At 43.5% G+C, this 20,904-nt stretch overlaps 1 protein-coding gene across 1 annotated transcript in view; it reads left to right on the top strand.

Annotated features, from left to right (window-relative positions):
* The window catches only part of Kbtbd12 (kelch repeat and BTB domain containing 12), a 74,997-nt gene that overhangs the window by 30,470 nt on the left and 23,623 nt on the right, over positions 1 to 20,904 (top strand). The window contains exon 5 of the mRNA XM_036180329.1: positions 10,436 to 10,633. Coding sequence (XP_036036222.1) covers positions 10,436 to 10,633 — 198 coding nt within the window. The remainder of the gene's footprint in view (positions 1 to 10,435; positions 10,634 to 20,904) is intronic.

Here is a 20,904-nt window from a genome sequence, read left to right on the forward strand (position 1 = left end):
CTAATTTTTTTTTCGTTTTTTTGTTTGTTTGTTTGTTTGTTTGTTTTCTTTTTTTGAGACAGGGTTTCTCTGTAGCTTTGGAGCCTTTCCTGGAATTTTCTCTGTAGACCAGGCTGGCCTCAGACTCAGAGATCTGCCTGCCTCTGCCTCCCAAGTGCTGGGATTGCAGGTGTTCACTACCACTGCCCGGCTTGAACTAATTTTTTTAACTGAGGAAATGTTTGTTTTTGAAAAGCATGTTCTTACAGATAACCTTGAATTTAGGTGAAAAGAGCTTCTGGAATGATATTGAACTAGTCAAGGGGCAGAAGCATTAGTTTCACATAGATCTATTTCCTGACCATCTACAGATTGCCTTCTTCACATAGAGATAGAAATATGGCTCACTTCTTTGAGAGACTCCATGCCATGTGTGTTTTATCAGCTCTACTGTGCTATGATTGATGGTTCTGATAGGTGACTTCCTGGGAAGTGTAAAATAATCTAAACCAGTGGTTCTCTGCCTTCCTAATGCTGCAACCTAATGCAGTTCCTCATGTTATGGTGACCCCCCCCAACCATAAAATTATTTTCATTGCTACTTTATAATAGTAATTTTGCTACTGTTATTAATCATGGTGTAAATATCTGATATTTCTGATGGTCTTAGGTGACCTCCCCACAAAGGCTTGTTTGACCCTCAAAAGGATCGCAACCCACAGGTTGAGAACTGCTGATCTAAATAGTCTATATGAGGTTTATGAGTAAATGTATGCCCACCAAACATACAGGTGCTGAAACAGCCTGATCTTCACTTTGACTTTCTTCCTGAGGGTTTCCTCATGCCTGGATTTTTGGAAGTATTGTGGTGGTGATGGTGCTGTGTGCCAGACAGAGCCACTGGGACCCAATCTGGAAAAGACCAAATGTGGGTGCTGCCTTCACTGTGTATTTTAAATGCCTTATTTTGAAGTTTAAAACCTTTTTTTCACTTGCAGGAGGAAGCTCACTTTAATAGATCATTAAGTGCTTACTCTACAAGAGATGTCTAGAAAACAGGTTACTGTATCCTATTTCTATAGAAAATGTGAGCTCCTTATTTCCAAGTTTAAATCCCATTTTGTGAACAACAAAGTAGAAAGTGAATTAAATTCAGGCTCATACCAGTAAAGTATCTAAAACATAGGACACTCTGGGCTCCACGTTATGAAAACTTACTTGTATACTGCTGTATATCCATAGATCAGTGTCCCACTCAGTGCTCACTAGAAGAACTTCCTGCAGTAGACAAGAGCTAACACAGAGACCCACACCGGACACTGCAGAGTGAGAGACTGGCGCACTCAGTCTTTAATGGGATGTCTTCATCAAGCTCCCCCATCCTCCCCTCAGGGCCCGGGGAGCTAGGCAGCAGAGACTGAGAAGAGCGAGAAGGAGATGACTCCAAGGAGCAGAGTCTTCCAGACACAACAGGACAGGTGCACGTACGAGACTGGCAGCACACACAGACCTGCACAGGTTTAAGCAGACGGGGTCCCAGCACCAAGGGAGGAAGGCAGGCAGCTCTCCAGTGAAAGCTCACTGAGTGCATCCACCCCACTGCAGGGCAAGCCCTGAGCTCAGGAGCAGTAGGCCGGCACAAAAGGAACTCTATGTTTGTTTGTTTGTAGACTTTGGTTTTAGCTTTTTTTTTTCCTTATTGGTCTTTTGTTCGTTTGTTCTGATGTTTGCTTTTGTGTTTTGTGGGTTTTTTTTTTTTTTTTTTGAAAGAGAGAGAGAACATAAATTTGGATGAGTAAGGAGGTGGGGAGGCTCTGAGAGGGGCTGGGGGAGGGGAAACCATGGTCAAAATCTTAGTGAAACTATTCTCAAAGGGAAAAAAAAGTTAGTTATACGCTCCTACTAAGATGCCCTGAGATTGTCTGGGCACAGAAGCACATGGTGGGCTGATAAAGAAGCAGGCACCTTTAAAAACCCCATACTGTTAATTATGCTTTTGAATAGTCTGTGCTTGCTCCTGAAATGAAGGTGCATATGTGTGTGTTATGTGTGTGTTTGTGTGTGTGTGTGTGTGTGTGTGTGTGTGTGTGTGTGTGTGTGTTTTGGATTTCTATGAAAAGTCAAATTGAGTACAGACTCCACCTTAACTTCACAGAATGCAGGAAGTGGGGAGCAGAGGCCACCTGTAGAAGCCTTCGGCCTGCACGAGGCAGCCCTGCACACTGTGCAGCCCCCACTTCTCCAGCTGCACCCTGAAATCCCGGGAACAGCCCTGGCTTCAGGGCCCTCCCCTGGACATATGTCCCCTACCCTCTTTTCTGGGCAGCTCAGAGTCCAGCAGAAATCCATCTCCTCCTAGCAGCTTGTGACCCCTTGGTCAGATGGACCACTGGTTCTCCACAGCACAAGGGTCCCCTGTCTCTGCCACTGCTCTTGGCATTTAGACAGTAAAGACCTCATGTCCTTTATCTCTTCGTCCCTTACCTAAGGGCAGGCTTTATGTGGCAGATACTTGATAAACATTTGTGTGCCAACATGAATTTCCCCATGTCTATATCCTGCCTTAATCTTCCTTCCTGTAAAGTTCAACTTGTTAAAAGTCAGATTAGAGGGCTTTGGGCAATTTTCTTAAATAGAGGCTTTTCATTTCCTTGTAGAGAGGGAGATGGTCAATGTCAAGTCTTCCCACACAGCTAATGCCCCAAACCATCAATGTTGTTCCTCAGGAAGCCATTCTGTGCCTCATTGCCTTGCTGAAAATATAATAGCATTGTCTGAAACTGACTCAGCTTGAATGCCATTAAAGAGTAATGAAGGGAATTGTTACATAAAAGGTCCATGTTATTACTGGAAATGCATTCCAAAGATCACTTTAGTGGTGAATTATTTTATAAGAGCACCAAACTTCAATGTAACAAGACTGTCTTTTCTTTTGACAATTTTTTTAAAAATACAAGTGTATTGTGAATTACCTTGGCTGTGCTTTAAAATGGCATGTGCCTGGCTCCTGTCCTTGGCAGCTACCTGTCTTTGGGAGCCTGATAGTAGGGAGTTGCTGGGCAGTTCTGGAGTGAATGGTCATAGGGCTGAACTTTGAGAACACAGATATTGTGAGATTGTCTGTGTAGGTGACATATACTCAGAGTGTTTACTAAACTTGTGCTGCATTGGCCAGCCCTGGGCTGGTTTAGAAGAGACCTGGATGAGTACAGTGCTTCTTGTCATAGCTAGCACAGTGCACTCCATTATCTGGTCAAAGTGTCCTGACAAGTGATGTGAGCACTGGCCTGGCATGATCTTCTCTGATTGCACGATATTTAAGTTTTCCTTGCTTAAAATGACATTCATAAAACTCATGCTGAATGGGGGTGAAAATGTACTTTCCTGTTGCCAGAGGGTCAATAAGTTATCCTCAGTGCCTCTTTGTTCCGAGAGAAGTCCTGCGTGTAGAGCCTCTGTGGCCAAGAGGCTCTCAGCTGGGGTGAATGGCTCATCCTTGCTTGTACATAGTAATAAGTTGTTTCCAGCTAAGCATTAAAATCATGTTAACCCTTTCTCATCAGGTGTCCTTAACAGCACTCAGAAGACCAGACTTGCATGTGGCTCCTAGACTGCAGCTTAGCTACAGTAGAGTCTGCCACTAATGTCCTGAAGGTTCTGTATTTCATCGCGATGTGATAGTCTAATAGGACAAAACCCCAACACTCTGTGTTATGTGTGTGCTCTCCACGAAGACTCTGAGTGTTGTAGGGACAAAACACGAAAACCAGATGCTGCTTATTGCCTGATGTTTGATACAAGTATAAACTGGGCACAGGAAATTTTAGATTGCTTGAAGTATAAATGGTTTTGAGGCCTGGAAAGATGGTACAAGAACACTGGAATTTAGTTCTTAGCACCCAGGTCAGTCAGTTCACAAACTGCTTGTAATTCTGGCTCCAGGGGATCTGCTGCCCTCTTCTGATCTCTGCAGATGCCAGGCACACATGTGATGCACAGACTTACATGTAGGCAAAACATTCATACACATGAAAGTAAAATAAATACATTAAAAATAATACATTCAGAATCCCTAAGGGTAGAATACAGGTGTTAGTATTTTTAATAGTGTGTGTGTGTGTGTGTGTGTGTGTGTGTGTGTGTGTGTGTGTGTGTGGTTTGTATGTATTAGAGCACTCAGGTATTCCACTGCACGTATGTGGAAAACAATTCTTAGTAGTTGGTTCTTGCTTTCCACTTTGTCTTGGGGTCTCCTTGTTTCTTCTGCTGCACTGCACACTCCAGGCTAGATGGCCTGTGAGCTTCCAGGCATCCTCCTGTCTCTGCCTCCCACCTCCGTGTAGAAGTCCTAAAATTACAGAAACAAATCCCGCTTCTTAACGTAGATTCTGAGAATTAAACTCGGGTCCTCCAGTATACAAATCTAATACTTTCACCTCCTGATCATCTCCCCCACTCTAATCTTCTCTCTTCAAATTCTGTCAAGCCCTATTTAAGAGAAAGACATCAGGCTTGGCACCTCAGGAAATACACAGGTACACACCATGCCTTGAAGGACTTCTGCCTTGTGCCCCCTATGCTTTTGAGCTGGTATGTATTTGATTGGTAGATCTTTGTAGAGGTAATAGTGGGGGTTTGGTCTGTATCCTGTTAGGTGGTCCAACCCAAGTCAGGAGAGGCTAGTCATCCTGGTAGGCAGGCAAGCCCGAGGAGGAGAAGCACAGTCTCATTTGCATGTGGTCTGCTTCTACAGCTGTCCAGGTACCAAGTGCTGAGTTCTTTGGGGCTTAGAACTTGCCTCACTCTACAGTTAGTCATCGGGAAACAGGTGACCTGGGGATAAGGTGAGGAAACTGCCATTCATGTGTTCACCTCAATTTCAGTGAAGAAAGTACTGGGAGTTCTGTCCTCAGGGTGCTTGTAGTCTAATCTAATAGACAGAAAGGAAGAAGGGAGGGAGAGAGAGAGAGCACATTTTTCTAGGAACCTTGATTTCTGTTCAGGGGACAAAGTCGCATCCTGTATGGAGACAGGAATGACTTTTTGGGAGGGTATAGGCAAGCTAGGCCTTAAAGGCACAGGAGTATGTCAAGCTGGGAAAGGAATGTCAGAGAATGCACCCCAAGAAAAGGTCAGAGAGAAAGGTCTTGACTCTGTGGGGAACTGTTGAACTGTCTTAACTTAGGTGCAGGGGACAGGGACGGGGACGGGGTTGGGGGGGCAGGCATGTGAGGAGGGCAGGACCTGCATTATCCAGAGCCTTGTGCCCCTTCAGAGGAAGGAGTAGATATGGAAATAGACAGTGTCTACAGAACAGGTGACTAAGAAAGATGTGGAGGATAATGGTGCCATTCATCTGGGGCTGTTGCCTCACTTGTGGTCGAGACTGGTTTTGTTGGAAACTTGCTCAGAGTTGCTGTCCCAGCCCCATCCTGAGCTGTTCTCTCCTTGGGGACTCAACAACCCTCAGGCCTTTGGAGGCCCTGCAGTACACACTGGCACAGCATGGGAAGAGACAAGGAAAGATGAACTCAGGCTCTGAAGTGCCCAGGTGTGACTAGAAACACCGCTGCCCAGTGCCGGCTTGAACGACAGCCTAGGGTTGCTCACCGTCCACTGGGACGGGACTTCACAGCCGCTCACGTGGCCCCAGTGGTTCCGCTCCAGGGCTTTCTGTGTTCTTACTTTCTTTTTCTTATTTTTCTCGGTTGTGTCATTCTAGAACTGTCTATTCACCTTCGACTTAGAAGGCACAAAACAGTTCAAATATGCGGGGGTTTTCTCTCCAAAATCAAGCTCTAATACATGAAACTCGGTCTTTCTGCTGGTTTTTTTTTTTTCTGGGATTTTGGTTTTTTGGGGGATAGTGGGTTGTGGTATTCTGCTTGAGTAGCAAATAAAATGCAAAGCAGATTGTTAACATTCTCAGCTTGCTGAGAAATGTGTGGGAACCACCAACCCAAGTTCTCTGAACCTAAGGCACACTGTTGGTGAGCAATGCCTAGTGTTGTCCAGAATTTGGTAAGAGGAAGGAAGAACTTTTTACTGAAAATGTCCAAGAGTCCCTTTGTTAGGCTTTAGAAAGTGACAAGTTGATTTTTTTTAAGGTTTTAGGCTTGACACCTAGAATTCTAAAATAACTTAGGGGGAGGGTCAGAGAGCTGACAGCTTTCATGAGAATGAAGCAAATTGTCAAAAGCATCCCATTAGTAGACAGGGGCTAAGATCCACCTGGGAGAAAGAAGCCTGGCAGCTCAGAGGTGGGCCGCTTTGACTCCAAGACGCTGAAGATTTCTCGAACTTTCTTCCCCACGGTTCTTACAGCTCAAATGCTTATGGCTGCTAAGTGGCTCTTCGGGGTCAGAGAGAACATCTGATGCCTGATGGATTTTGGCTTTTTGAGACAGAGCCTTACTCTGTAGCCCTGGCTGGATTGATAACTCACTAAGTAATTTGGGCTGGCCTCATATTTATTATGTAGCCAGGCTAGGCTCAAACTCATGGCAATCCTCTTGCCTCAGCTTCCCAAGTGTTGGGATTACAGGCATGTAATACCACAGCTTTTGGCTGTCTTGACCTGATTCCCTCTACCCAAGTTGAAAAGAAATATCTAGGAGTATTTGATCCTATATCAATAAGCCAGCAACTGTACACATAAAAATTCAATTGAGAGTAATCACAAGCTCTCAACAATTTCAGAGAACACTGGTGTGCTAAAACCCCACAGAACATGAAGAAATAATCGTCATCTGAGCACCAGCCACATGTGTGCCGTGTTGCTTCAATGCAGTATACAAGAGGAAATATGTAAAAGAAAATTCCCTTGGTGATACCCATGAGTGCTCTGAGTTCCTCCTTGCTTTCTCCTTTCTGCGGTTATTATCTGAGAGCAGTTTGATCCTTGCCACATTTTGTGCAATTGGCATTATTATCCTTAGTTTACAGGTGAGAGTAATGGAGTCTTAGAACAATTAAGTCAGTCAACTGCATTTGGCTATCAGGTAGTGCTACAAGAATGTGAACCAGGATCTGTTTCTAAAGGTCCACATGCTTTCGCCATGGCACATGGGTGCCCCACCACCACACACAGTCAGTGCCCCACCCCCAAGCCTAATTTAGCAATGCAAGCAACTTTGGGAGTTTGTCATAAACATTAATGAAATCCTTCTCCTGCTTTGGATCGAGCCCAGAGCAGGGTAGAATAAGCCTGCCACCTTGAGGCTGCCCCAGAGGGCAAGGGTATGGACTGTATTCATGGGCAACGGGATGGCAAGTCCAAGACAGCCTTCAGCCAGCTGTCTGCCAGGCTCTCTGTAGGAGGACAAGCTGACTTCCACACACCACCAGAAATGAAAGAACCGATCATAGCCCAACATCAGAAGAAGGAATCTTTATCTTTGTGCGAATAAAATGAAGAAAGAGTGGCAAGTTGTAATTTTCTTCCCCCTCCCACACCCGAATAATCTAGGTAGATATTTTGCATGTGGGGTGCATTTGGGCATGATCTATGAAGGTAATTTCTGTTCATTTGCTCGCTTTTGAGTGAAGGAATGTCATGCTCGGAAATTCTGGCAGCACAGAGATTAAAGCCACTGAGCTGACTTATTGACATTCTGCAGCTGCAGATCACACCCTAGGCTTCCTCTCATCAAAAGGTTGTGCTTGTAGAGCCGGTGCTGACTTATTAATAAAGATCAGGCCTTTATTTGATTATTTATCTAATCAAGATTCACCTTCAGTCTAAGCTCATTAAGCCTGCTGCTAATGGAGTGTGCTTGAGGTGAAATTACACCCACTGACATAGAGAATGAGTCCAGGCTTCACAGCCAGGACAGAAACAGAGCACACAGTAAGCTCGGGTCACCCAGGGATGGGGCAGAGCAAGTGAACCATCTGCTCACCAAAAAGAATGGGCACATTGCACAAGGTTAGTTTTGAATGTAGTAATTAAATGCACTTGCTAGCAGAGCAAAGGTGACAGGCACTCTCATTATCTCAGACAATCAAGAATGACACCCACACCGCTTGTGCCACATTGGGGAGCTTCCCTAAGGGGCCTTTCTGTGGAGTTAGAATTGAGAGGCTGGTGCTCTGGGTGCCACAGCCTGACTCCTGGTGACTTCCATCCAGACTGCTTGCTTCATTTACTGGCCTAACGTGGTTGCAACACCAGTTTTGCCAGCACCAGAGCATGTCTCCTGCCTCTCACAGATAAACCCTCTTCTGTATGACTTCTTGTCCAATAGTAGGAAGTTGTGTTTTCTCTACACTAAGAAGGGTCCCACAGCCGGGCGGTGGTGGCGCACGCCTGTAATCCCAGCACTCAGGAGGCAGAGGCAGGCGGATCTCTGTGAGTTCGAGGCCAGCCTGATCTACAGGAAAGGCACAAAGCTACACAGAGAAACCCTGTCTCAAAAAAAACAAAAAACAAAAAAGTGTCCCACTACCACAGTGTCACACTGAAAGTAGGCCTGCCCCTGAACACAGAGCTATGCTGAGGCCAGTGTGTCCCCTCCTTCAAAACACAGCAGCTCAGACTCGGCTTCATAGTGGGCTAAATTATATGTCTTAGCAGATAAGTTCATATCATCAGCCTCTGGGTTCCTGCTAAGAGAACTGGTCAGGTGACATCAGCAAAGAGGGGACGACTCCAGTCTTTTATCACCTTCAGAACTTAAGACCCATTTATGGAGAAGCACACAGCTCCCATCCCTGAATTCATTGAGTACTGTGTGGAAGGCCCAGTTAGGAGGATGTGACCTTTGCCCTCCGTGAGCTTACAGTACCAGGACAGACAGGGAATAAATACAGTGTGGAAAGAATGGCAGAGAGAACATGGGGAAGGAACATATCTTACTCATTCATTCATTCCAGACACATGATATGTCAGGACCCGAGGGTGGTGCTGAAGGTGGGGTCAGAGTACAAGACAAAGAGACACAAATGGTGATGAAGATGCTGCCTGACTGATTCAGCGAACAGTAGAGTCTAAGCAGCAGTGAGGAAGAGAGGAGACTGTGAGCAACTTCTCAGCAAGTGGAGTCTATCATAAAGGTCATAAGCATTTCTTAGTTTTGAGTTGACCATCCTCCCCGAGAGCTGGTGTAGCCAAGGCCAACACTTTACAGTCCTTTCATGGTTTACAAATATCAGCAGTGGGTATAAATGGAATGGGGTAGTGATGAGAACAATTTCACCTCGAGACTGTCCCTTCTTCCAGGGAATCTGCCTCAGTGTCAGGAGCTGCCTGTAGGTCAAGAACCATGACCCTCACATTTAAATCCTTTTGTCTTGGGACTTAGGAGGTGTCTTAGTTAATTTTCTGTTGCTGAGATAAAATACCACTTACAGAAGGAGGGGTTTATTTTGGCTTACCATTCCAAAGAGATAAGAGTCCATTACCATGGAGGAAAAGCAGGCTGGCATGGTGACTGGAGCAATAAGCTAAGAGCTCACATCTTGAACTACAAACAGGAAGCTGAGAGCAAAGCTGAAGAATGGTACAGGTCTTGGAACTCTCAAAGGCCACCCCCAGGGACATGCCCCATCCCCAATGACATTCTTCCTTTAATCTCAAACCTGAAATTTACCAGAGCCCTTCTTTTCAAATGGAAAAGTATCCATGCAAATGCAGACAAGAGGCCAGTTTGCAGTGATGAGGCATGGCAAAGATAGTCCTGGATAACTACGTCAGTGAAACCATGGCTCTCAATGAGGTGGTGTCCCAGCCATTCAACCAATATTCTTACTGGAAAGGGAGTGCTCATTATGTGAACCAACATTGCAGGGTCTACTCGGAATGAATCTTACATCTAAGTGACGGGAAATACTGCACTATAGTGACATTAAACTTGTCCGTGAAACACACGGATGATATTGCTGTCAGAAGACATTGCTGTCACATAGAAATTACCTTTGAAATAGGTGACACAGAGAAGTTAAGGCCAGCGAGCCTGTGCTGCCAATCACACTAGGAGGGGAGGATGTCCACTGTGAGGCTTCTCCCAAACTGTTGTTAACTGCAGCTGCCTAATCAGAGACTGCAGCTCCACCATTACCAGCAACAACCTGAGGGAATTCTGTTCCCTCAGGCACCAACTCTTTCAGGGAAACTTTATCTAGATCTCTATCCCTCTAAAGAACTCACGATTCAAAAGTTGAGATGGAATTCTGCCTGCTCAGAGAGGCTGAATAGCAAGTAGCTAACCTTCTCCCTTTGCTTCTTCCAAAAAACCCAACCATCCTTCTTAAGGATTCCCGCTATACGTGGTTCCTCCCTACTACTTCCTGTTAGCTGCTTGCTGACTCAGCCTCCTGCTCACAGGTTAATTTATTTAATCAAACAAATGTAATACATTTTTTCATTGTTAACAAAAGCAGTAGGAAAAAATGCAACACACTTTAAAATAATATTCCACAATACCAAACACCCCATTTTTGTGCTTCATTCTCTTAGGTGGAATTGGCTGTGTGGGCCGCGACAAGGGACAGGTTCGGAAATGCCTTGATGTGGTGGAGATCTACAACCCTGATGGAGACTTCTGGAGGGAAGGCCCACCTATGCCAAGTCCCCTCCTCTCACTGCGAACCAATTCCACTAATGCAGGTGTCGTGGATGGCAAGCTCTATGTCTGCGGGGGATTTCATGGAGCAGGTACCGCTCTAGCTATAAATACAGCATGGACTTCTTGGCATTGACTTCTACCTCCATTACATGACTTAATGGCCGGTGCTTGCTTTTCAGAGTAGGCACTGGCAAGAGTTTGGCCTTCAGAGCCCAGTGGCCTGCAGCAGCTAGATTCTCTGGGGTCTCGCCTTTAGAAAATGGTGAGGATTCTGTGGGTTCAAGTCCAATACATCTAGCACATGGCAGCCACTCAGCCCATGGCAGTTGAGTATGACGGGCAAAGAAATAGAAGAGGAAGGCAAATTCCTGTTAGCAGGAATAAAAGAATGATTTCCAAACAGGAGGGACATGGAAGCAGAAGAATGAGCCGAAGTGTTGGGTGTTAGGTTTTTAGCTACCAACCCAGAAAACCCCACTACTGCCCACTACCACCAACTGGAGTAAATTGCTTGAATGCATTTCTAAAATGATGCCTGGTATACATTCTTATTACTGAATGTGCACATCCAATACCATCATTGCATTCTACAGCAGGGAGCAGGGAGGCTTTTAAGCCCGCATAAATCTAGAGGCCGGTGTCTCTAAAGTCTCATTAACTACTTCAGTAAATAAGGCAGAATGCCTTCTTAGTAAACTGACTGGCTGATTCTGACCTCCCCAACTGGAGTGTTGAGCCAATACATACCCACGATACACACGCCCCAGAGCACTTAAAAGTTTGAAAGAAGCCAGATTAAAATCAACTTGCCTTCATTTTGTAAGCGTACAGTTTTAAGTAACTAACTTAGAGAATGAGGCTTTCATTGTGAGTTAGAAGAGACTTTCTGGGAAGTGGTGGTGGCACACACCTTTAATCCCAACACTAAGGAGGCAGATCTCTGTGAGTTCCAGGCCAGCCTGGTCTACAGAGTGAGGACCTGAGTTCGGTCCCCCAGAACCCATGTAAAAAGCTGGAGATGCTGCAGACATAATGGAGCATTCTTATAATTCTAGTGCTTATGAGATGGAAGGCAGAGACAGGCAGATCACTGGAGCTCCCTGCCTGGTTAGTCTGGCTACTTGGCAAAGTTCGAGGCCAGTAAGGGACCCTCTCTCAAAAGATGGAAGGTACTTGAGGAATCACACACACACACACACACACACACACACACACACACACACACAATTTTCAACAACAACCAAAAAAGAAACTTAGAAGATATATAAGTCAAATGCAGTAAGTTTTTGTTCTTTATTTAAACCTTTCATAAAATGGTATTTTTCATATATTGTGAGAAATTTAAAAATAGGACTGGGTATTAGATGACATTAATAAGCTATTATAGAGACAATAATGGTATTGTATTTTATGTAAATCTAAATAAAAAGAATGTTCTGGTTGGGCGGCGGTGATGCACGCCTTTAATCCCAGCACTCGGGAGGCAGAGCCAGGTGGATCTTTGTGAGTTCGAGGCCAGCCTGGTCTACAAGCAAGTTCCAGGAAAGGCACAAAGCTACACAGAGAAACCCTATCTCGAAAAACCAAAAAAAAAAAAAAAAAAAAAAAAGAATGTTCTGAACACTTGGAGATTATATTTGAGTATTTGAGGTGAAAATGATGCACTGTCTGAAGTCTGCACTACTATAGCAAATCTTTTAAAATATTCTTTATTTAAGTATGTGTGTATATGCCACATGGACCTTGGAAGCCAGAAGAGGGTGTCAGATCCCTGGGAGCTGGGTTTACAGACAGTTGTGAGCCACCCAACCTGTATGCCAGGAGCTGAACTCAGGTCCTTTGAAAGATGAGCAAGTGCTCTAAACCACTGAGCCACCTCTGTAGCTCTGCAGTAGAGTTTTTAGGAGGAGGAGGAGGAGCTAGAATCCATTCTGCGGCACTGATGAATGTGATCATTATTAGAACTGGGTAGATTTGCGCTGGCCTGGGCTGCCTTCACCGATTCACTGCTGTGTGCCGGAAAGTCCCCAGGACTTCCCTTTTTCTCCATTTATCCTTTAGGGAACTTCCCAAAAAGGTCTTTACATTTTTATTACATTTACTCAGTGTGTGTATGGGTGGGGTAACTGGAGCGTGGAGGGCCAAGAGCAACTTTTGGCAGCTGGTTGTCCATGTGGGTCCTGGGGCATTGAATTCAGGTTGTCAGGCCTGGCAGGAAGAGACTGGCCCTGCTGAGCCATCTCACCACCCCAAAGAGGTCTTTTTTTGAGTTAATTTCTCTCACAGTAGCAGGAAAACTGATAGTATAGGAACTCTAAGTGCAGCTCCTTGAAAGATTGCCTGATGAGGGTTTGGGCACTGGGTTCTCCTCCAGTTTGGTCTGTGGCCTTTGTTGGTCACATGACTGCTGACTTTCTCTTGACCAGAAAAGAAGGGCAGAGATATAAGAGCTGGCCTCAGGTCCTCTGAGAATGGGTGGTCACCAGTATCTAAGGCACTGGAAGGTGGACAGCTTTGCCTAATGTCTGGATCCTACCTTCCCTTGTGTAGAGTTCCTCCGGCTCTTCAGAGGTCTGATAAAGTCATCTCATGCTGAACTCTCCTTGGTTCTATAACAGACTGATCATGCTTCCAGCTGGAAGGAAAGAATGGACCTCATGAGCTCCCAAAGCCCATTTTAATTCATTAGTTCTAAGATGGTAGGTTGCCTGGGGTTTGCTGAATGGATTGTCATTGAGATTTTTATGCGGAAATATAACAATTGGATGACAGCATGCTCTTGTGATCTGGGGTTGTCACCAGACTTAAAGAGACTGTATTTTCTCTCCTTGTGTGACAATATACAGATAGAACCTATTGTTCCATTACTTATCTAGGGAACCATAATCAATGAACCCCCTCCCTACTTTCCCCTGTGAAGACAGCATCTCACCCTGTGACCCATAGTGACCTGAATTCACTGAGTTACTCAGGCTAGACCCCAACTTATGACAACCGTCATGCCTCACTCAGCCTATAAAGTGCTGCAGTGGCAGGCATGAGCCACCAGACCTAGCTTTCAGTCTCTTTTAATATTGTGAATTCAGCAGAAGTTCATTGAAATGCCCTTTTGAGATCTTCAGCATTTGAAAGACAGATACATTAGCACACAGTGAACAGGGATTTGTTCTGGGTTAAAATAGCAAGTCCCCCTGAAACATCAGCATGGTCTAAGAAAAGAGGGAGAACAGAGCAGCACAGCTTGGAAGCTGGGAAGCAGAGGAGCACATGGTGAAGACCTGAGACAGTTTAATCCTAAACCAGAATGAGAAGAGAAAGAAAAACAGTGGGTACTGCAGACCCCACACACCCTCAGGAGCTGGCAACAGCAGCTGACTCTGGGTGGAGAAGTAAGGGTGATACTGAAGCATGGAGAGTACTGAAAGACAGGAAGCCACCCAGTCACCTGTCCCGATCTCATGGAGAGACCTAGCCTTCATCCCAGAAGCGACAGAAGTGAGGACAGGCGCTAAGGTCGGGGTCCAATACTAAAGATGGGAATTAAGAGAAAGATCACATGGAGTTGAGATCCCCAGTTTTCTTCTTTCCCTGACATCTAGAATGCTGACAGTTTTACCCTACAGAAGCCATGATTGGGCAGAGCCAAGTCAGTCCTCCTGTGAAGAGACTCACAGAAAAACTTCCCTTGATATCCCATGGTCCCCACACACATATATACGCACAAACACACATATGCATGTATATATGTATGTGTGTACATATATGTATGTATGTGTATATATATGTATATTTGTGTGTGTGTGTGTGTGTGTGTGTGTGTGTGTGTGTGTGTGTAAATATATATATTTTGACAAGGTCTCACTATGTAGTCCACCCTGGCCTTGAACTTGTGATCCTTTTGCATCAGCATCCCAAGTGCTGGAATCTGGCTACCTCATGTTGAAAGAGAAGCCAACAGCTAGACACCTGAGGAAAATGTACAAAGCCCAGAAGACCAGGGACTATGCCAGGAGAAGCTGCAGCCTGAGAGATGAGGGAAATGCTGTGTTGAAGGAACAGGGAATGGATAGTGAAGAAATTTCCTGGAAATAAAGATTTATAGCATAAATTGGATCTACACTGTAAATGTTAGCAACGATAGTTGATGAAAATTCCCAGAAAGCAGAGTAGAGAAACCATTGTAAAATCAGAGGGAGAGAAATGAAGTCCAGGAGGTCCAGCCTTGGAGTACCAGAACCTCTGGCAAAGAGAACAGAGAAAGTGGACAGAACGTGTCATCCATAGAGTAGATGGATAGAAACCCCAGAACTGAAGTCACTAAGGGAAGCTACCAAATGTCCTGGGAAGCAGGTGAAAACAGACCAAGCCAAAGCACATCACCATGACATTAGAGAGAAACTTTGATCTCAAACCATTCTAAAGAAAGGAAGAGTTTTACCCAAAGTACCAAGTATCAGACTTCTCAACTGTGATGTCAGAAGCGAAAAGAAAATGAAGCATATGCGTTCAGAATTTCTGTGGAAAACTTCTTTCCACCTGCATGGTCTGAACCTGCTGGGCTGTTAGTCAAGTCACCTCTCCTCCATGTCCTTCTAAAATCAAGAGGTTTCACCAAAAACTTGATATGTACACCAAGAAAGAGTAGATCCCAGGAAAAGGATTAAGTGGAGTAGAAAGAGGAAACTCCTGAGAGCATGAAGGGAGACCCCAGAAAAATAACTGCTGTACAGCAGACCTGGGGAACATCGGTGCAGAATAGAGCTATCCACGCGCTGTGGGGAAGAGGGCATCAGATCCAACATGGTGCTGGGAAATGAACTCTGGTCCCTCTGCAAGAGCAACAAGTATTCTTTTTTTTTTTTTTAATGTTTCTTTCTTGCTTTTTTTCCTTTCTTTTTTTATTATATTTGTGTTTTAATTTTACATATCAGCCATGGGTTCCCCCTGTCCTCCCCCCTCCCATCCCCATCCCCACCTTCCCCCAAGCCCCTCCCCTCCATTCCCATCTCCTCCAGGGCCAAGACACCCCTGGGGATTCAATTCAACCTGGTGGATTCAGTACAGACAGGTCCAGTCCCCTCCTTCCAGGCTGAGCAAAGTGTCCCTGTGTAAGCCCAAGGTTCCAAACAGCCAGCTCATGCACTAAGGACAGGTCCGGGTCCCACTACCTGGGTGCCTCCCAAACAGTTCAAGCTATTAAATTGTCTCACTTATCCAGAGGGCCTGATCCAGCTGGGGGCTCCACAGCTTTTGGTTCATAATTCATGTGTTTCCATTAGTTTGGCTATTTGTCCCTGTGCTTTTCCAATCTTGGTCTCAATAATTCACACTCTTACAGTCCCTCCTCTTTCTCGACAGTTGGACTCCTGGAGCTCCACCTGGGGCCTGGCCAAGGATCTCTGTATCCACTTCCATCAGTTATTGGATGAGAGTTCCAGCACAACTGTTAGGGGGTTTGGCCATCTGATCACCAGACTAGGTCAGATCAGGCTTTCTCTCGACCATTGCCAGTAGTCTACAGTGGATGTATCATTGTGGATTTCTGGGGACCTCTCTAGCACTTTGCTTCTTCCTGTTCTCATGTGGTCTTCATTTATCATGGTCTCTTATTCTTTATTTTCCCTTTCTGTTCTTGATCCAGCTGGGATCTCCTGCTCCCCTAAGCTCTCTTTCCCCCGAACCTTGCCCTTCATTACTCCCACTGTCATCCAGGTTGTTCATGTAGATCTCATCCATTTTTCTGTCATTGGGCAATCCCTGTGTCTTTTCTAGGGTCCCGTTTTCTAGGGAGCCTCCCTGGAGTTGTGTAGCAGTCTAGTCATCTTTGTTTTACATCTAGTGTCCTACTATGAGAGAGTAAATACCATGTTTGTCTTTCTGAGTCTGGGTTACCTCACTCAGGATGATTTTTTTTCTAGATCCATCCATTCACCTACAAACCTCATGATGTCATTGTTTTTCTCTGCTGAGTAGTACTCCATTGTGTATATGTACCATATTTTCTTTATCCATTCTTCAGTTGAAGGGCATCTAGGTTGTTTCCAGGTTCTGGCTATTACAAACAATGCTGATATGAACATAGCTGAGCAAATGCCCTTATGTTCTGAGTGAGCATTCCTTGGGTATATGCCCAAGAGTGCTATAGCTGGGTCTTGAGGGAGATGGATTCCCAGTTTTCTAAGGAAGCACCATATTGATTCCAAAGTGGCTGTACAAGCTTGCATTCCCACCAGCAGTGGAGGAGAGTTCCCCTTGCTCCACATCCTCTCCAGCATAAGCTGTCTTCTGTGTTTTTGATCTTAGCCATTCTGACAAGTGTAAGGTGGTATCAGGTCGTTTGATTTGCATTCCCAGATAATTAGGGAAGTTGAGCAATTCCTTAAATGTCTTTCAGCCATTTGAGCTTCCTCTGTTGAGAATTCTCTGTTTAGTTCTATAGCCCATTTCTTAATTGGACTATTGGGCATTTTGATGTCTAATTTCTTGAGTTCTTTATATATTCTGGATATCAGCCCTCTGTTAGATGTGGGGTTGGTGAAGACCTTTTCCCATTCTGTAGGTTGTCACTTTGTCTTGTTGACTATGTCCTTTGCTCTACAAAAGCTTCTCAGTTTCAACAGGTCCCATTGATTGTTTCTCTCAGTGTCTGTGCTACTGGTGTTATATTTAGAAAGTGATCTCCAGTGCCAATGCATTCAAGACTACTTCCTACTTTCTTTTCTTTTCAGAGTAACTGGATTTATGTTGAGGTCTTTGATCCACTTGGGCTTAAGTTTCGTGCATGGTGACAGATATGAATCTATTTGCAGCCTTCTACATGTTGACATCCAGTTATGCCAGCACCATTTGTTGAAGATGCTTTCTTTTTTCCATTGTACATTTTTGGCTTCTTTGTCAAAAATTATATTTTCATAGGTGTGCTGGTTAATGTCAGGTTCTTCAATTCAATTCCATTGGTCCACATGTCAGTTTTTATGCCAGTACCAAGCTGTTTTTATTACTATAGCTCTATAGTAGAGCTTTAGGTCAGGGATCATGATGCCTCCAGAGGTTGTTTTATTGTACAGGATTCTTTTGGCTATCCTGGGTTTTTTGTTTTTCCGTATGAAGTTGAGTATTATTCTTTCCAGGTCTGTGAAGAATTGCGTTGGTAATTTGATGGGGATTGCATTGAATCTGTAGGTTACTTTTGGTAAGATCGCCATTTTTACTATGTTAATCCTGCCTATCCATGAGCATGGGAGATCTTTCCATTTTCTGACATCTTCTTCAATTTCTTTTTTCAGGGATTTAAAGTTCTTGACATAAAAAAATAAAATAAAATAAAAAGTTCTTGTCATATAGGTCCTTCACATGCTTAGTTAGAGCAATCCCAAGGTATTTTATATCATTTGTGGCTATTGTGGCTATATTGTAGCTATCTCTGATTTCCTTCTCAGCCTGTTTGTCTATTGTATATAGGAGGGCTACTGATTTTTTTTAGTTGATCTTGTATCCTGCTATGTTGCTGAAGGTGTTTATAAGCTGTATCAGTTCCCTGGTTGAATTTTTGGGGTCACTCATGTATACTATCATGTCATCTGCAAATAGGGAAAGCTTGGCTTCTTCCTTTCCAATTTGTATCCTCTTAATCTCCTTATGTTGTCTTATAGCTCTAGCTAGAACTTCAAGTACTATATTGAATAAGTATTGGGAGAGGGGACAGCCTTGCCTTGTTCCTGATTTTAGTGGTATTGCTTTGAGTTTCTCTCCATTTAATTTGATGTTGGCTGTTGGCTTGCTGTAGATTGCCTTTATTTTTGTTTAGGTATGTTCCCTGTATTCCTGATCACTCCAAGACCTTTATCATGAAGGGGTGTTGGATTTTGTCAAATGCCTTTTCTGCGTCTAGTGAGATGATCATGTGTTTTTCTTTCTTTGAGTTTGTTTATATGGTGTATTACATTGACAGACTTTCACATGTTGAACCACCCTTGCATCCCTGGGATGAAGCCTACTTGATAATGGTGGATAATTGTTTTGATGTGTTCTTGGAGTCTGTTTGCCAGTATTTTATTGAGTATTTTTGCATCAATGTTCATGAGGGAGATCGGTCTGTAGTTCTCTTTCTTTGTTGCATCTTTGTTTGATTTAGGAATCAAGGTAATTGTAGCCTCATAGGAGTTTGGTAATATTCCTTCTGCTTCTATTGTGTGGAACAATTTAAAGAGTATTGGTGTTAAGTCTTATTTGAAGATCTGGTAGAATTCTGCACTGAAACCATATGGTCCTGGGCTTTTTTTTGGTTGGGAGACTTTTAATGACTGATTCTATTTCCTCAGGGGTTCTTGGACTATTTAAATGGTTTATCTGGTCTTGATTTAACTTAGGTATGATTTCTTTTAGATTTTCCAGTTTTGTGGAGTAGAGGTTTTTGAAGTATGACCTGATGATTCTCTGGATTTCCTCATTGTCTGTTGTTATGTCCCCCTTTTCATTTCTGATTTTGTTAATTTGGATGCTCTCTCTCTGTCTTTTGGTTAGTTTAGATAAGGGCTTGTCTATTTTGTTGATTTTCTCAAAGAACCAACTCTTTGTTTCATGAATTTTTTTGTATTGTTCTCTTTATTTCTATTTTATTGATTTCAGCTCTCAATTTGATAATTTCCTGGTTTCTGTTCCTCCTGGGAGACTTTGCTTCTTCTTGTTCTAGAGCTTTTAGGTGTGCTGTTAAGTCACTAGTGTGAGATTTCTCCAACTTCTTTATGTGGGCATTTAGTGCTATGAATTTCCTTCTTAGCACTGCTTTCATAGTGTCCCATAAGTTTGGGTATGTGGTATATTCATTTTCATTGATCTCTAGGAAGTCTTTAATTTCTTTCTTTATTTCTTCCTTAACCCATTGGTGATTCAGTTGAGCATTATTCAGTTTCCATGAGATTGTAGGTTTTCTGTAGGTTTTTGTTTTTGTTGTTGTTGTTGTTGTTGTTGTTATTGAAATCCAACTTTAAACCATGGTGGTCTGATAGAACACAGGAGGTTATTCCAATTGTTTTGTATCTGTTGAGATTTGCTTTGTGACCAAGTATGTGGTCAACTTTAGAGAAGGTTCCATGGGGTGCTGAGAAGAAGGTATATTCTTTTTTGTTCGGGTGGAATGTTCTGTAGATATCGATTAAGTCCATTTGAGTCATAACATCAGTTAAGTCCATTATTTCTCCGTTAAGTTTCAATTTGGCAGATCTGTCCAGAGGTGAAAGTGGGGTGTTGAAGTCTCCCACTATTAATGTGTGGGGTTTTATATGTGATTTAAGCTTTAGTAATGTTTCTTTTACATATGTGGGTGCCCTTGTGTTTGGGGCATAAATGTTCAGAATTGAGACTTCATCTTGGTGGATCTTTCCTGCGATGAGTATGTAATGTCCTTCATCATCTCTTTTGATTGATTTTAGTTTGAAGTCTATTTTGCTGGATATTAGGATGGCTACACCAGCTTTCTTTTTAATACCATTTGATTAGAAAGTCTTTTACCAGCCTTTTATTCTTAGGAGGTATCTATCTTTGAATTTGAGGTGTGTTTCTTGTATGCAGCAGAAAGATGGGTCCTGTTTTCATATCCATTCTGTTAGTCTGTGTCTTTTTATAGGTGAATTAATTCCATTGATATTAAGGGATATTAATGACCAGTGATTGTTCATTCCTGTTATTATTTTTAGTTTTTGGTGGTAGTGTGTGTGTACTTCTCTTCTTTGGGGTTTACTGCTGTGGTGTTATCTATTGCCTGTGTTGTTGCCTGACTTCCTTAGGTTGGAATTTTCCTCCCAGTGCTTTCTGTAGGGCTGGGTTTGTGGATAAGTATTGTTTAAATCTGGTTTTGTCTTGGAAGGTCTTGTTCACTCCATCTATGATGATTGAAAGTTTTGCTGGGTATATTAGTCTAGGCTGGCATCCATGGTCTCTTAGTGTCTGCATTATATCTGTCCAGGTCCTTCTGGCTTTCAAAGTCTCCATTGAGAAATCGGGTGTTATTCTGATGGATTTGCCTTTATAAGTCACTTGGCCTTTTTCCTTTGCTGCCCTTAATATTCTTTCATTATTCTGTACGTTTAGTTGTTTAATTATTATGTGGCAAGGGGACTTTTTTTTGGGGGGGGGGTTCTAGTCTGTTTGGTGTTCTATAGGCTTCTTGTATCTTCATAGGCATTTCCTTCTTTAAGTTGGGCAAGTTTTCTTCTATGATCTTGTTAAATATATTTTCTGTGCTTTTGAGTTGGTATTCTTCTCCTTCCTCTATCCCTATTATTCGTAGGTTTGGTCTTTTCATGGTGTCCCAAATTTCTTGGACATTTTGGGTCATGACTTTGTTGACTTTAGTGTTTTC

The sequence above is a fragment of the Onychomys torridus genome, chromosome 3, assembly GCF_903995425.1.
Source record: "Onychomys torridus chromosome 3, mOncTor1.1, whole genome shotgun sequence".
Lineage (NCBI taxonomy): Eukaryota > Metazoa > Chordata > Mammalia > Rodentia > Cricetidae > Onychomys > Onychomys torridus.